The sequence below is a fragment of the Scleropages formosus genome, chromosome 12 (genome assembly GCF_900964775.1).
Source record: "Scleropages formosus chromosome 12, fSclFor1.1, whole genome shotgun sequence".
NCBI lineage: Eukaryota > Metazoa > Chordata > Actinopteri > Osteoglossiformes > Osteoglossidae > Scleropages > Scleropages formosus.
In genome coordinates, this window is record NC_041817.1 from 8,051,117 (window position 1) to 8,066,226 (window position 15,110).

At 41.2% G+C, this 15,110-nt stretch overlaps 3 protein-coding genes across 5 annotated transcripts; 1 reads left to right on the plus strand and 2 right to left on the minus strand.

Annotated features, from left to right (window-relative positions):
- Window positions 1–10: 10 nt before the first annotated feature.
- Window positions 11–1,938, minus strand: LOC108940355 (dual specificity phosphatase 26). Of its 2 annotated transcripts, XM_018762456.1 has the most exons (4): window positions 1,852–1,938; window positions 1,314–1,461; window positions 827–1,038; window positions 11–301 (listed from the first exon to the last, which is right to left on the minus strand). In XM_018762456.1, exons 2-4 carry the CDS (start codon window positions 1,442–1,444, stop codon window positions 102–104), a joined length of 543 nt encoding a protein of 180 aa, XP_018617972.1. In that variant the 5' UTR covers window positions 1,445–1,461; window positions 1,852–1,938; the 3' UTR covers window positions 11–101. The 2 variants fall into 2 exon arrangements, with proteins under 2 accessions (XP_018617972.1, XP_018617973.1); XM_018762457.1 differs by lacking the exon at window positions 1,852–1,938 and having other exon boundaries at window positions 1,310–1,430.
- An 879-nt stretch (window positions 1,939–2,817) lies between these two features.
- bag4 (BCL2 associated athanogene 4) lies at window positions 2,818–10,797 on the minus strand. Of its 2 annotated transcripts, XM_018762427.2 has the most exons (6): window positions 10,738–10,797; window positions 10,464–10,655; window positions 9,793–9,918; window positions 8,263–8,469; window positions 5,636–5,914; window positions 2,818–3,884 (listed from the first exon to the last, which is right to left on the minus strand). In XM_018762427.2, exons 2-6 carry the CDS (start codon window positions 10,605–10,607, stop codon window positions 3,441–3,443), a joined length of 1,200 nt encoding a protein of 399 aa, XP_018617943.1. In that variant the 5' UTR covers window positions 10,608–10,655; window positions 10,738–10,797; the 3' UTR covers window positions 2,818–3,440. The 2 variants fall into 2 exon arrangements, with proteins under 2 accessions (XP_018617943.1, XP_018617942.1); XM_018762426.2 differs by having other exon boundaries at window positions 2,819–3,884; window positions 10,464–10,773.
- Window positions 10,798–11,299: 502 nt separating this feature from the next.
- On the plus strand, window positions 11,300–13,981 carry lsm1 (LSM1, U6 small nuclear RNA associated). Its single transcript, XM_018762477.2, has 4 exons — window positions 11,300–11,498; window positions 11,883–11,951; window positions 13,044–13,159; window positions 13,427–13,981. Exons 1-4 carry the CDS (start codon window positions 11,453–11,455, stop codon window positions 13,595–13,597), a joined length of 402 nt encoding a protein of 133 aa, XP_018617993.1. The 5' UTR covers window positions 11,300–11,452; the 3' UTR covers window positions 13,598–13,981.
- The last annotated feature ends 1,129 nt before the right edge of the window (window positions 13,982–15,110 follow it).

Consider the following 15,110-nt stretch of genomic DNA (forward strand, 5'->3'; position numbering starts at 1 on the left):
ATCATGCAACCACTTTACTGCATACTTGGAAGCTGTTTAAGAGCAAAACAAAATCATAAAATTAAAATAAAGTGGAGGGTAGTGGGACTTCCCAGTTTGCTCTAGATCCTATGTCTGCCATGAAGTGTGCGGTCCAGGTTGCTCAGCTGCCGCAGAAAGCCACGGTTTGGTATGATGCCGCGCCGTTCCTTCACTGTATTTATGGCATCCACCAGAGTCATGTGCTGCCGGAGCATGAGATAGGCCAACACCAGGGTAGCAGACCGGCTCACTCCAACTGCGCAGTGCACCAGGATCTTCCCTGTAGGGAACCCCAGACATGAGTGCATGGCTCATGGCAAGAGGTGAGTGACATGCAAGGTACAGAACTTAGACGTAATTGCTTCTCATTTTGTTTTCCCAGTATCTACTGTACTAATTTAGAAATTTACCCTAGTAATGCTTTGCATAAAATTAGAACTACACTGGATAGACAGCTGCAAAAGATGTTTTATCATTCATCCAAGCAGTGTGTACATATGGTCCACTTAGAGCCTTGTGTATTTCAGTCAGCTTGCCTCAGGTTAGTCCAAATAATGGGGATATAAAGGTGGTAAACCACACTATCAAAGAGCTCATGATACAATACATGCACCAGATAACTGATACATGAGCTTTTCAGTACTGCATGCTTTTTCTCTAGAAAAACATTTGCTACTGAATACATCAGTAAAAACAACAACCTGTTTCAGTTCGATTTAGAACACATGCAAACAAGATTATTTTATTACTCTTTTGGACCCATCCATCAGATTGCATCATGCTCTAATCGCCACATTTCACACACCTCCACTGCTGAGTGCCTTATGTATGAAGTCAGCTGCAAGGTTGAAGTTGACACTCATGTCATAGGTGGGCGAGTCATGTGCCTCGATGCCTTCATAGGTGATGCCCATACCCTTGTAATAATCTGCACCGCCACGCCACTTGCTGTGCGCACAGTTCAGGATGTGAGTGATGCCGAGTCTTGACAGGCCACTACGATTGTCTGCCATTTGCCTGCAAAAAAAGAAATCACCTATAAATTCAAATAAGTGTGTCACATTCAAAGTCACATTGAAATACAGAAAATGCACAACACAAGTTGCTAACACACAAGATTTGGACATACTGTACACCCAAGCACAACATAACAATTACATGTTTTCATTACTTCTTTAGACCCAAGTGTGAGTGCATCTGATATCTTCAAACATGCTTTTCTTGTCTGGGTCACAGTTCATCATTGTGTTAATGAACACGTTTATGCTTAAATAAAAAAGTTAATTACTGACTGATCACCAAGATACAGGTTGGGCCACACTTCATCTGCATGGTTACAGGTGCACTTCCCCTTGTAGAGGAGCTGCTCAAGCTCAAACACAGTCAAGACAGGTGAGCTGGAGGAAGAGGATCTGAACGCCATTGGACACTCTCATTACTCTATTGGATAAAAATCGACAACAACAACAATAACAACACTCATCATCACTAATCTCGTACTATTTTCAGATGCATAATTTGAAGAGAAACAATGGTAATATTTTCTGACATTCCCCTTTAGACATAGTGGGATATCTATATTAACATAAAAAAACATTTAGTTCAGAGAAATTGAACAAAATTCTGGCAAAAAGGTGTTCAGATTTGAAAAAGCAGTAATGCAATACTTGCAATAGGAATTCCGATGGACATGCTTAGCTTTTCATCAGATCATTATAATAGTCATTGTAGTATTTACATTTTTCTTTAACTGAAAACACATAGTCCCAAATGTGTCATGTCAGATTTTATGTAATTTTTTCATTTAATACATTAAATGGTGTGCACTACCTTCGTGACAGATCATTTGGTCCTGGCTTCTGAGAGGAAAGTTCCAGCAGACTGAGCAAAGATACCCAGTTGGCTATTTTAAGCAGTGTCCGTGACAACTGGTCCATTTGCTTATATAAAAAACATGCAAGCAGACAACCGCAAACCAAGCAAGCCTTTATGATTTTGGCATGGTTAAATAGCCCATAAGTCATTTTAGGGTCACATTTTAACAAACACCAGGGTGAAGTGAGAATTCTGTCAAAACATGTACTATTAAAAAAAAATCACAGGCAGTATAACTGGGGAAAAGAGTTATTGTAAAGTTCATATTCATCATATAAGAATGAGCATTTGTACTTCTTCCCAAGTAAAAACTGACATACAAAAATAACCCTCCATTACTATATTACACCAGATATACTGTATATTGTTATTTTTCACAGGTGCTCTGGCATAAGAAAATATTCCCAACAAGCCTATTACTCACACTATACATGATGTAAAAAAGTTCATGCACAAAATATGTGTGAATACTAAAATAAATTGTGCAGAAATTAATGGTGCAGAAACTACTTGCACACTTAGTTGTGAAATAAAATTTAAGTTCAAGAAAACACCTTCAAGGTCCAAAGAGACTTGATATAGAGGTTGCTGTATGTTTACTCTGCATGCATTTATATGAATTACCTTTTAATTATGAAGCACGTGTCCTTTCTTTGAAAAGGACTTGTACATTTATTCTTTACAGAGAAGGACCTTCATTAAACATATCATTTCTAGAAAGCATCCAAAGGTTGAGCTGGAAACATTTATGCTCATCACTCTGGACTGAGTTCCTCAAGGAGAGGATATGAGGAATAAATGAAGAACTGTAGAAAAGGCTCTTGTTTTATACAGTTTATGTTTCTTTGTGGAAACAAATTTAACATGTACAGGAGTTCCCCTTATGACACATCCATGTGTAAAATATATATAAACTTTTTTTAATTATCAAAGAGGCAGCTGATGTACATTGTTGCTCTATTTTGAGACAATACACAATACAAAGAAAACCCAAACGAATTAGACATTTCCTTCCATGCAAGGTTACGGAGAAATGTTCTGAATTTTCTAATATGAAAAAGCACCTGCCAATATTATGGCACTAATTTATTAAACAAAAATATACTGTTATTTTAAATAATTTCATGTACAATCTAAATTATGACTTTGGTGCAAACTACAAAAAAGTAAATCTGTATGGATTGGTTCTGCTGTTTCAAACCGCAAACAAGTTTTTATCTCCCAAAAAACCCATTCATGGCAAGGTTTAAACAAACACAGTCATAGCTGTAAACTTGATTTAGCTACACTTTAATGTGCTACCGTGTAAAACTCTCACCACAAATCCCCTCAGATGTTCCAGTGCAGATGAGACCAGAACTAAAAAGAGTGAGTCAAAAATGAACAACTGCACAGTTGCTGCTGGAGTGTTCAGGACAGTTTATGGAGCTGACATTTCCACCAGTCCACATTAAACCCTATAGACACTGAGTAAGCAATGTCTTTCTTGTGGCAGTGCAGGAAAGGTGAGTTGCAGGTATGGAATGGTGGAGCCGGAGGTTGATTCAAAAGGCCTTCTTCTCAAGCTGATCAAGAATGCCCTGGATCTTCTGCACTGCCACCTTCCGGGCCTGTCTGACAGACTCCTGCCCATTTGTCTCCACAGAGTCCAGCTCCAAGAGCTCTTTGGTGAGCAGCTCCTCCAAGCAGCGGTAGCTTTTGTCTGTTTTATGGCCCACAAATTCATCCACATCCTCCTGTAGCAGGAAGACTCGTGCCATCACCTGCTGCACCCGTGCCAGGCTGGGGTTTTCACTCAGGGGTGGCCCCCCAGGGGCTGCTGGAGGGTTCTCATCCTGAGAAGGCTTAGGCTCCTGCTGCCGTTTTCCAGTCTTGTGTATCTGAGGAGGGGCACTGAACTCCTTTTTCTGACCAGGTCCAGGGTTGACAGGTGGTGGTTTCGGTCCCATGGGTTGGTTTCGAGGGGGATAACCAGGGTACTGTTGATCCTTAAATAGAGAGTATATGGTTATGGTTATGGTTAGGATTCAAAGTAAACACCACCTAATAAAAAGAGAGAATGACTCACCTTGGAACAGTGCTCATTTTCATCATTTGTCACTGCGCTCTTAGCCTTAGTTTATCTTTGCAAATATTTGCTTTTGTCACTTAAAATTTGCCAGACCCTGCCTCAGCAATTTGACTCAGGTTGTAATAATTTCATTTCGCTATAATGATCCTTGCAGTTGTCTAATAATAGGTTAGTCTTGTGTTAGCTGCAGCTCAAAATATCATATGACTGTTGCCCTGTATCCTTGTAAGCAGCTACTCTATTGTACAAACCTAACACTGTAATTTGACAACGGTGCTAGATATGATGAATTACTACAGATGAAAAAACATTTTGGATAGATCCTCTTTATCCAGCAAAACAGTGACTGTTTCAGAAATAAGACTGAAATCTCCGATTTGTTTCGGACATACTGTATAATACCATAAGACGAGAGCTATTACCTTGCATGTCATAAGAGATCACTTGAGTAACCAAGAGTAAATAGCTTATAGGAGTGGTGGGACACCCTGATCTCCGTGTAAACACTGCTAGCTTTCATATGGGCTTGCTGTTCAGTTTCTTTTAAATGTTATTGCTGACGTTATGGAGTATAGCATTATTAATAATGGGCTTGGGAGGTGGGACTTCTGGAACATGCACTTTATTGCACCTTGGCATATCTTAGCAATAAATCTTAACAGAACGCACAGACACACCAGCTAAATATCCCGAACACACAGATGGCAATGGCAACACGATCCCTCCCAGTGGCATAATGCTGGTGCGCATTGACATTTAAGAAATGTAAAAAGGAGAAAACAGAACAGTTTCTTAGGATTGCTTTCTTAACTTATAAAACAGGTAACTTTTGCCATAATGGTACACAGTGGCACAGAACTGGGGATCACAATTCCTGAACTACTTGGTGGGAGTGGGGTTTGATTCCAGCTGCATGTTCTTCCTGTGTTTGCACCCCCCAAACCACACCAATCAAGTTTAGTAAGGCAGTTCCAAGATATAGCTCAAAGATTTGTTTTATGGAAATATTCTGTCATTAACCACCAGCTAGAGGATCTATTTCTAATATGACAATTGCCAGTCACTCAGTGTAAGTAAGTGCTTGCCAAGGTCAGAGTCCCAGTGATGCAGAGCATATGACCATAATTCATCAACACAACTGATAAATGAAGAAATAGATATAAATTTGTCAGTGTGTTAGCAGTTCAAACTCATTAAAGTACAAATAAAGGATTAACATTTCATAAAGGCAGAAACTAATATATTAAAGGTTCTACACTGTTAAAACAAATAGAGCACACACACACACACAGTCTGAAACCACTTGTCCCAAGCAGGGCTGCGGCAAACTGGAGCCTAACCCAGACCCAGCAAGACAGGGCACAAGGGTGGAGGGGGACACACCCAGGACGGGATGCCAGCCTGTCGCAGGGCACCCCAAGCAGGAATCGAACTCCAGACCCGCCAGAGAGCGGACCTGGCCAAACCTGCTGTGCCACCACGCCCTCCACATATAGAACAAACGAGCACAAAAACTTACAGAACACATGTTAAGACTTTTAAAATGTTTGTACAACAAAGCCAAGGAGAATACAGTACAATATAGTACATATGTAACTTTTATATTTGTATGGCCTTTTAAAAATATTCTATGGTAAAAACAGGAAATACTAGTCAATTAATACATACCTGTGTGTCATATTGGGGCACAGAAGAGCCTGCTCCGCTTCCAGTCCACGCAGGCAGCGGGTGGGGTGAGATGAGAGGGTTCCCATAGTGGTTCTGCGGGGGCTGGGCATCGGGCTGCCACTGTGACTGGGCTCCATGCCCATAGCCCCCTGTGTGAGTCCATGACTCTGGCTGTGGCCTGGGATGCAGAGGCTGCTGGTGGGGGTATGGAGAATTCTGAGGCAATGGGTGACCACCATCCCCGTAGTGAGGGTAAGGTGCTGGAGGATATCCATGAGCCTGCGAAACAAAGAAAAATAGGTAAAATCAACTGAAAGCACATGTGCAATTGCATGGAAGATATTGTACCAACACATATACACATCTGAAAGTTTTAAAATACAATTACACATCTATCATATTGCGCTTAGGATCAGTCTCCGAGAAAGGGATCAAGCCTGCTTTTAAACTAAAATGCCCTTTATGCTAGATTACCTCAAACGATTGAAAAAAAAGCCCTAGATTTGGCTTATTTATTCAATTAAATTTCCTAAAGGTTGATGGAAACCACTGATGCCTTACACATCCAAAAAACAACTCGGTATAAAAATCAGAGTATGCTGGTGTTCTTTTTATTTCCACTGTTTAATTTTCTTCCCCAGTTCCACACATTCATAGACTGTTATATATGGTACTGTGCATTTCAGATGTGTCACAAAAATATTCCTCTTCAACTATCATTTTGTATTCTACATTAGTATGTCATAGGAAAGAGAGCATTTCCAAAAATACCTTTTCCAAACAGTGAAATAGTGAGATTCTGGCACATTGTTAAAGAAAGAAAATAAGTGTAAGTGGGTTATCACTTTCCAGATTTAAAAAAAAAAAAAAAAATAAAAAAAAATCTTGACATCTTCATAGGCATATCCCCCAGATCATGTTTTTAAAAAAAAAAAAAAAAACACACCTCACGCATCAATGATCAATGACAATGAGCAGATTCAACCAAACTGAAACAGGAATAAACTGAATGAGGAACAACCATAGTAAAAAGATGAGGTTCCTGAAGATATGGCAGCATAACATTCTAATTTTACACCATGACAAGAGTGAGCATAACACAAGACACAAAGTGCTCATCCTGCACCAATAAGGTCTCTTCCAAGCAGAAATTTAGTGGCAGACAGGTGTTTCCAGATGTGCTGTACAAGCTCTTGGGCAGAAGCAGAAACAAACAGGTAAGAAGATGAGGACTAGAAACGCAGCAGTCGGCCTTGGAAACTGAGTGCAGAAATGATATGTCAGAAACCACTGGGACCCTGGTACCATACACCCATCTACAGTTTGGGTAAGTCTTGTCAGAAGTGGTCTTCAAACACTTGTGACCAAAAAGCCAATCCTCCAAGTTGGAAATGAAGCCAAGCAACTCACCTACACATGAGAACAAAAAGACTGGTGCTGAAAAACAGCAGCAGATGCTTTGGACTGATGAGTCAAAATTCAACATGTTTGGCTCTAACAGAAGGCAGCTTGTCCACTGAAGAGCTGGAGAGCACTACATGGACCAGTGTCTGCAGGCAACAGTGACGCATTGTGGAGGTTCCCTGGAGGTTTGGGGCTGCAAAATTAATGGCTCACTCACTTCTACAAAGTACAGGCAGATTCTTATTCATCACGCAATACCATCAGGGAGTCACTGGATCGGTCCCAGATTCATTCTGCAGCATGAGCATGACCCCAAACACACAGCAAAAGTCATAAGGAACTGTCTTCAGCTAAAAGAACAAGGAATCCTGCAACAGATGGTATGGCCCCACAAAGCCCTGATCTCAACATCATTGAACCAGTGTGGGATTACATACAGAGACAAAAGAAAATGAGAGAGCCAAAGTCTGCAGAAGAACCGTGATACATTCTCCAACACGCTTGGAACAACCTACCAGCTGAATTCCCTAAACTGCACACAAGTGTACCTAAGAGTATTGATGTTGTTTTAAAGGGTTGTAACACCAAATATTGATTTGATTTAATTTTTTCCCCATTTATTGCATTTTATAGGAAGTTTACTGGCTAATAAAAAAACACCGTGGCATTATTTTTTGGAAACAACCTTGTTTTATAGCTTTTTTTTGCACAAGTGCCTAAAACTTTTGCACAGCACTGTATATTCCATTTTTTTATAAGCAATCTCAGACCACTGTCATGCACACACATCACTTAATTCCAAATCCATTGACAAACATTAACAAATCCAAATAAAAACTGCATTTATTAACTGTTTAATAAAATTATAACTCTTACTGATCAAGGAAACAGCACCTTGGATATATTCACTTAGTAGGTGCAAAATAACCTTGAAAAGTCAGTGCCAAAAGGCAACCTAAAAATAAAAAACAACAGTAAAACATCTAAGCACTAGACAGTATTCACAAATAATCACCCCACTTGTGCATCCTTTGTCATCTCCTGGACTTTACAAGAAATACTTCCAATTTACCCTTATGAAGCAGGATATTTTAAACTAAATTCAGGTCACCTGACAACACCTATCTTTGGATGACAACCATTAATGTTCTGGTTGTAAATCATTGTGCCCTTACAATCCAAATGTTCTGCCTTTCAACACTAGCAATTCCCTTTAAACTTACCCCTTGACAATGAGATACAGGGTAAGGGCAATGCTGGGAGGGAAGTTGACTGGATGCACCAGCTCCCTGGTCAGCACAGCCTTGACTTGGGTAGGGTGGCTGCCTTGGGGCAGGCTGATTACCACAGTAGAAGGGATTGGATGGATGGAGGAGACCTGGGGGATACTGTGCTGGGTTGTAAACAGCATCTGGATAACCTGGCATTGTCTGGGAAAGAGGAAAAATGGTCACTACTTATTTGACTGTGAGCAATCAAACTACATATGGATACACAGATTTTATAAAAAGCAGTGAAAAACTAAATGCACTCCATGAAAAGGTGCAATTTTCAGCATATTTTCATGTGTATATTTGATCTTCATTTCAACAATACCGAGATAAAGGTGACTGTATTTAAATACCAAAAATCCTTTATTCAGCAAAAAAGGCAGAAATACAACTATTTGCTGTGGAAAAAAAAATAGGTACATTCCCAGCTAGAACAGCTTGTGTTGCTTCTTTAGTAGACGTCACTACTGGGCATTTCTTGTATTTTCTATCAGTCTCGAACAATAACCGAGAAATTCTTGCCCTCTCTTCCTTGCCAAACTCCTTCAACTGTATGAAGTTTGAGGGCAGTGTTGCATGTAGGGACCACTTCAAGTTCCCACAAAGTATTTTTATAGGATTCAGATCTGGGCCATTCCATAACCCTCCATTTCTTCTTTTTGAGTTATATTTTGGTGGATTTACTTGAGCGTTTGGGGTTATTGTCTTGTCTCAAGGTTCAGCTTCAGCTTTTTCCACAGATGGCCTCACATTCTCCTCAAGTTCTCTGGAAAAATTTCAAAAGGTATGGTGCTATGATGACAAGCTGGCCAGATCCTGAGGCAGAAAAGCAGCCCCAAGCTGTAATGCTTCCACCGCCATGCTTTACAGTTGCTTTGAACTATGTTTGGCTTCAGTAAACACGACTCTGGTATTGTTGTAGGACAGCTCTACTTCTGACTCATCCATCCATAGCACACTGTTGTCAGGAAAACTTCAGTTGTGCATCTACAGTATATTCTTTCATGAGACCTTGCATGTTAGGAAAAGTTGTGCAGTCTCTTTCTGATTGTTGACTCGTGCACTTCGACATTGACTGATGTTTTCCCAGGTGTTCTCGAAGACTTCCTGCACCATCTGTCAATCAGCTCTTGGGTTGAATTTTGTAGGGGGCATATATTGCCAGAGGTTTGAAATTTTATACATTTGTAGATAATCTTACAGACAATGGAGCAATTGAGAACACATTACTTACCACACAAGGAAACTGCACCTCTGTTATTTAAAAATAGTACAGATGGGTGCAAGATGTGATTTTTCAATGTTATTATTTAAAATCATATCTGTTATGTATAAGTATTGTTGAAATAGTAATCAAAATATCCTTTTGTCCAAAACAGGGATGGGGGAAGAAAAAAAAAAAAAAAAAACAAGAAGCCTTCATGGGGTGTTCTTTGGCACGACTATGTACATATAGATTTTTGAGCTGACGGTCAGTTTTACCTGTGCGTTATAAGCTCCTTGTCCATTGACCTCTGACCTTGAAGGATAGGCATTTGAATAAGGCCCGGCTGTGTGGGATGGCGGATACCAGTAGTTTGAAGGGTAGCCAGGATAAGGAACTGCTTCCTGCAACCACACAGGTAGGGAGACACTTTTTAATGTGACACCGCCACCGTGTGCAGCCTTTAAAACCATCCTAAGGGAAACTTCTCTACAGAAAAATCACTTCCCGAAATGTGACACAAACGGAAAATAACACCATCCAGTTAATTCGTCTCAGTTAACCGAAACCACAGAGGACACAACTGTGTAATTCTTAGATTAAATAGTCTTAATTAATTCGATTTTTTGGCAAGAAAGTATGCCAGATTATCACCTACACGAGTTCCAAACTTTATTTACATATAATTTGAAACGGCCCGTAGCTGGCAGGACTGATCATGTACTTTGACTTTAACAGCTTAGGACTAGACATATTAGAGTAATTGTCACTGTGTTGTAGACTGACATTGATTTCACTGATCCGACCTGTCTGAAATTTCACACTCGGACCGGCGGAGGCCCAGTAAACTGGTGTTCCTTCGGGCACTTCACTGACTGTGTGTCAAGTCCTCTTTTGTTACTAAATTCTACTGTGAACGCACACAGACAACAAAAAAGAGGAACCTTACTCTGGTGCCGGTAACCATTGCGCTGTTCCAGTTGTTATTTTCCGAGCTGCTGTAATTCGCAGGCCAACCTCCTTTCGGTTGCATGTGATGCACCCAAGGAGCGTTTCCCCCACTCCTGTCGTTTCTAACCGAGTCGTACGCCATTGACTGTCGCCTCGGAGTGAAACTACTTTGTTTAGACCTTCTACTGACCTATGAGATCAAAATTACAAATGTTACTGAAACACACAGCTTCAGCAATTTAAATAAACCATTTAAAAATGCCACACTGCACCTTTAAATTTCGTAGCGCCTGGTTTTCCTGGTCTAGTCGGTGGCTTTACATAATAACGCTCTTCTTGCGTCAATGGACAATATTTATCCATGGACGAATAGGAGGACACGGATTAGCGATAAACCACGCCCATGTCTGAGACTAGTCCGAATAGGAGCGCACGTGTTAGAATTAAGCCACACCCACATCTGAGGCAACCCAATAGGAAAAAATATGAGGTACAGTGACGTTTCACTAGCTTTTCGAGATGTTGTGTTGCTGGGGCTTTTAAAGGAGAAGCTTGTAAAAAGATGTGCTAACGAATGAGCCTCTGCAGAAACAGCCGCAGTTAACTTCTTTTCCACACAACCATATTTTCGTAAGAAACATTATATATACCATAGATATGAATACCCAATTTTCATACTGACAACTAAGTTTCAATGTACAGAATGAAATACTCAATCCAACTACTGACACTGAGCTCCTAGCAAATCGGTCTGAACATTTAAAATATGGGGACACATTTGAAAGCGACTCCTTCCGTGTCCGTTCACTTTGTCCTCCGTGGTCACTCTTGAACGCATATAAAGGGTTAAAACGGGGAGGAAGCCCTAACACTTTCTACTTCCTGCAGCGAAAGGGCCGCACTTTTGAATGATTCATGGCCTGAATCTGACGAGACGGCAATCGCTTATTTATTCAGTTCCGAGATAAAGGCGGGAGACTGTTCGAGATGAATTACATGCCGGGAACAGCGAGCCTCATCGAGGATATCGACAGTGAGTCCCCGCAAATCCGGCTCGGGGAACAAACATTGCACACTGCTGTGAGAAGCTGAACAACCTCGCAGGGGAGCGGTTAGCGTTCTAACTAGCCACCAGTCTGCTAGCATAATGCATTCGCTTGCAGCGCTTTCTTTCCTGAGGGGAGTTTGCGTTTTCTCGGCCAGTGTGTGTTAAGAGTGTTCAGCTGTGACCGCAGTCCTTCGTGTGCCACTGAACGCGGTGAATTCTGAGGCAAGAAACGGCTCCTCTACCCAACAACAACGCTGACGAGCGCGCGCGCCCCAAGTGCGCAACTTATTTAACGTCACTTTAAATTCTCAAGTCACCTTTCGCGTTCATTGATTGTGTTGTACGTGTGTGTGTTTTTTTTATATATAGAGAAACACCTCGTGCTGCTTCGGGATGGGAGGACGTTGATTGGCTTTTTAAGGAGCATCGACCAGTTTGGTATGTAAGTACTCCAGTGCTCGACCAATCTGGGGCAGATCCAGAGTTTACCATGCTTTACATCACACAAAAATGTACACTCTGCGCATGTAGTCAACAGGCCACACAGCTTGCATTATTCTCTCTTAATGAAATGGACAGCATGTGTTGTATTACTGTATTTTTCTGTTGTCAAGGCTGTGATCCACTGCTTGTTACATTTATGTATTGCTCTATATTTAATTTATTAATTTTATCCATCCATCCATCTTCCTCCGCTTATCTGGGACCGGGTCGTGGGGGCAGTAGTCTGAGCAGAACCCCCCAGACTTCTCTCTCCCCGCACACCTCCTCCAGTTCCTCTGGGGGAACCCCAAGGTGTTCCCAGGCCAGCCGGGAGACATAGTCTCTCCAACGTGTCCTGGGTCTGCCCCGAGGCCTCCTCCCAGTGGGACATGTGCGGAACACCTCCCCAGGGAGGCGTCCGGGAGGCATCCGGAACAGATGCCCGAGCCACCTCAACTGGCTCCTCTCGATGCGGAGGAGCAGCGGCTCTACTCCGAGCTCCTCCCGGGTGACTGAGCTCCTCACCCTATCCCTATGGGTGTGCCTAGCCACTCTGCGGAGGAAACTCATTTCTGCCGCTTGTATCCGCGATCTCATTCTTTCGGTCATGATTCAGAGTTCATGACCATAGGTGAGGGTAGGAACGTAGATCGACCGGTAAATTGAGAGCTTCGCCTTATGAGCTCCTCCTTCACCACAACAGACCGGTACAATGACCGCATTACTGCGGACGCCGCACCGATCCGTCTGTTATTAAGTTTAATGAAAACTTAATTTTCAATTTGTTTAGCTATTAAGATGCCCCCCCCCACAAAAGCAACTTAGAATGTTAAACTATCTCCAATAATTTACCCATATACAGCTGGATAATTTTTACTGGAGCAATTTATAGTAAGTACCTCGATCAAGGGTACTACAGCAGGAGGTGGGATTCGAATCTGCCACCCTTTGGTCCAAAGGCAGCAGTTCTGATCTCTACGTTACCAGCCATCCCATGCTCTAAAAAGTATAATGAAACAGAATCACATTTAAGACGTTTCTTTTCAGCTAATCTTGTTTTGCACCAAACTGTCGAACGCATCCACGTTGGGAAGAAGTACGGCGACATTCCGAGAGGAATATTCATCGTGCGAGGAGAGAATGTTGTTTTGCTTGGAGAAATTGTAAGTTTCGTGTTTATCACGTTCTTGATGTTTAAAACAGTTTGGACTCTGTTCTTTACACACTAACTTTGTATCATTATTTAGTAGTCATATCTTCTGTCAAAATTGGTCTTTGTATTTAACCTTGATTAAATACATTAAATTCAATTTGATTACATATTTTGTATATGTAGTTGTTAATAGTGGCCTATCAAAAGTGTTTAGTGCTTATGGGTAAGACCAGGAGTGTGTGGATCATCTCAAAGCTTAACTTTGTTTGTTTGTCAGGACCTTGAGAAGGAGAGTGAAACGGTGTTGCAGCAAGTCTCCATCGAGGAGATACTCGAAGAGCAGAGATCACAACAGCAAGCCAAGCAGGAAGCGGAGAAAGCCAAAACGCAAGCACTGAAAGACCGAGGACTTTCCATTCCCAGGGTGGACATGTTGGATGAATACTAAGACACAAACACGGCTATAGTATTTTCACTTGATTTGTCGGACTCTTAAGTTTTTAATTTAAATGACAGTTTAAAGAGGAAAGAGGAGACCAGACATCTTGAATGAATAACACAAATGCAGACATTTGATTTTGTATTGTGGTATTTTAATTTAATGGACGGTGGCTATAAACAAATGCCTTTTTTGTTACATTTGATAGATGATGCCACACAAAGTAGAAGTTGGAACCAATGGAAGCACTTGTTTCCCTTCCTTAAAGCAGCCGGGATACCCAGTTCTGCAGAATTGTTTATAACAACCTTTTTTTTGTCGAGTTGATATGGTTGATTTCACTGTTCCCATGTTAATGAGCAGAGCGAACTCGTAACACAAATTAGTTTTTTGTTGTATTAAACGTCTTATTTTTTACTATAAATGCATTTTCTGAGAAAGGTGCTTTTTGAGATGTTTCTGTGTAAACATTCACCTTTGCTGCATTGGCTATAATGGAAGTACTTGTATATTTCTAAACCCAATACTGAACTCTTAAGTTATGTCCACTGAACTTTTAAAGTCTTTCTGATGCAAATTTGACACTACCTAGATTAGGTTCCTAGCTAAGAAAAAGTGCTTTTTAGGAGGATATCTAATGTGATTTGTGGCTGTAAATAGTGAATCCCAGAAATAATTAATGTGTAAAAATGGCCATCCAGGGATCTAGTTTATATGGGGCTATCCAAGAAACCAAATAGCAATCATAACGATAGAACCTAAATGAGTGGGTTGGCTGAAGGAATGGGTATGAAAGTCAGCCTGTAGAGGGCTGTGTTTGCATGCTTTATGCAGTGAGCACAGCAATGCTGTTTCAGGTAAGGTGTGTGTGTGTGTGTGTGTGTGTGTGTGTGTGTGTGTGTGTGTGTGTGTTTTTTTTTTTTTTTTTTGAAAAAGTGTAAGAATTCTTGTGGTTTTCTTATCTCTTAGGCCACGTGTAATATGGTTATGTACATAGCAAAGAAAGAAGGCAAGGTACACAGTGTTAGTGAAATGTTTTGAAATTGGTTGCCAGTAACTTTTTATATTTGACAGTTAAATTGTATCAGTCTTAGATTCCTCAGAATAGCCATACTTTAAGGACAGCTTCTAAAACAAAGCATGTGTTTGCATTTCAGCAGATCTACTGAAAACGGGGCTCGTGCTGTAAGTCGGCTCATCTCCTAATTGAACTGATGAACTACAAGGCGGGGCAAAGGGTCATGGTCAAGACCAGTGTACACATGGCACTGCCAGGGGCTGAGTTTGAGATATCTTAAAAAGTGCTGCCGCAATCCTGGTACTGGCAGCGCTACCACGGTCACCGTGCCAGGCGGTGTCCACCCCGACATTGCAAACAGTCTTACGCCACATGCTAGCAGCGCTAAATTAAGAGCCCTTTGGATTGTCCACTGAAGCAGAACAATGAGGGCCTGACAGATGCCTTAGAAGATCATTTAAAAATTAATTTTTTCACTGAAAAATGTAAGAGTGGAGCATTTGT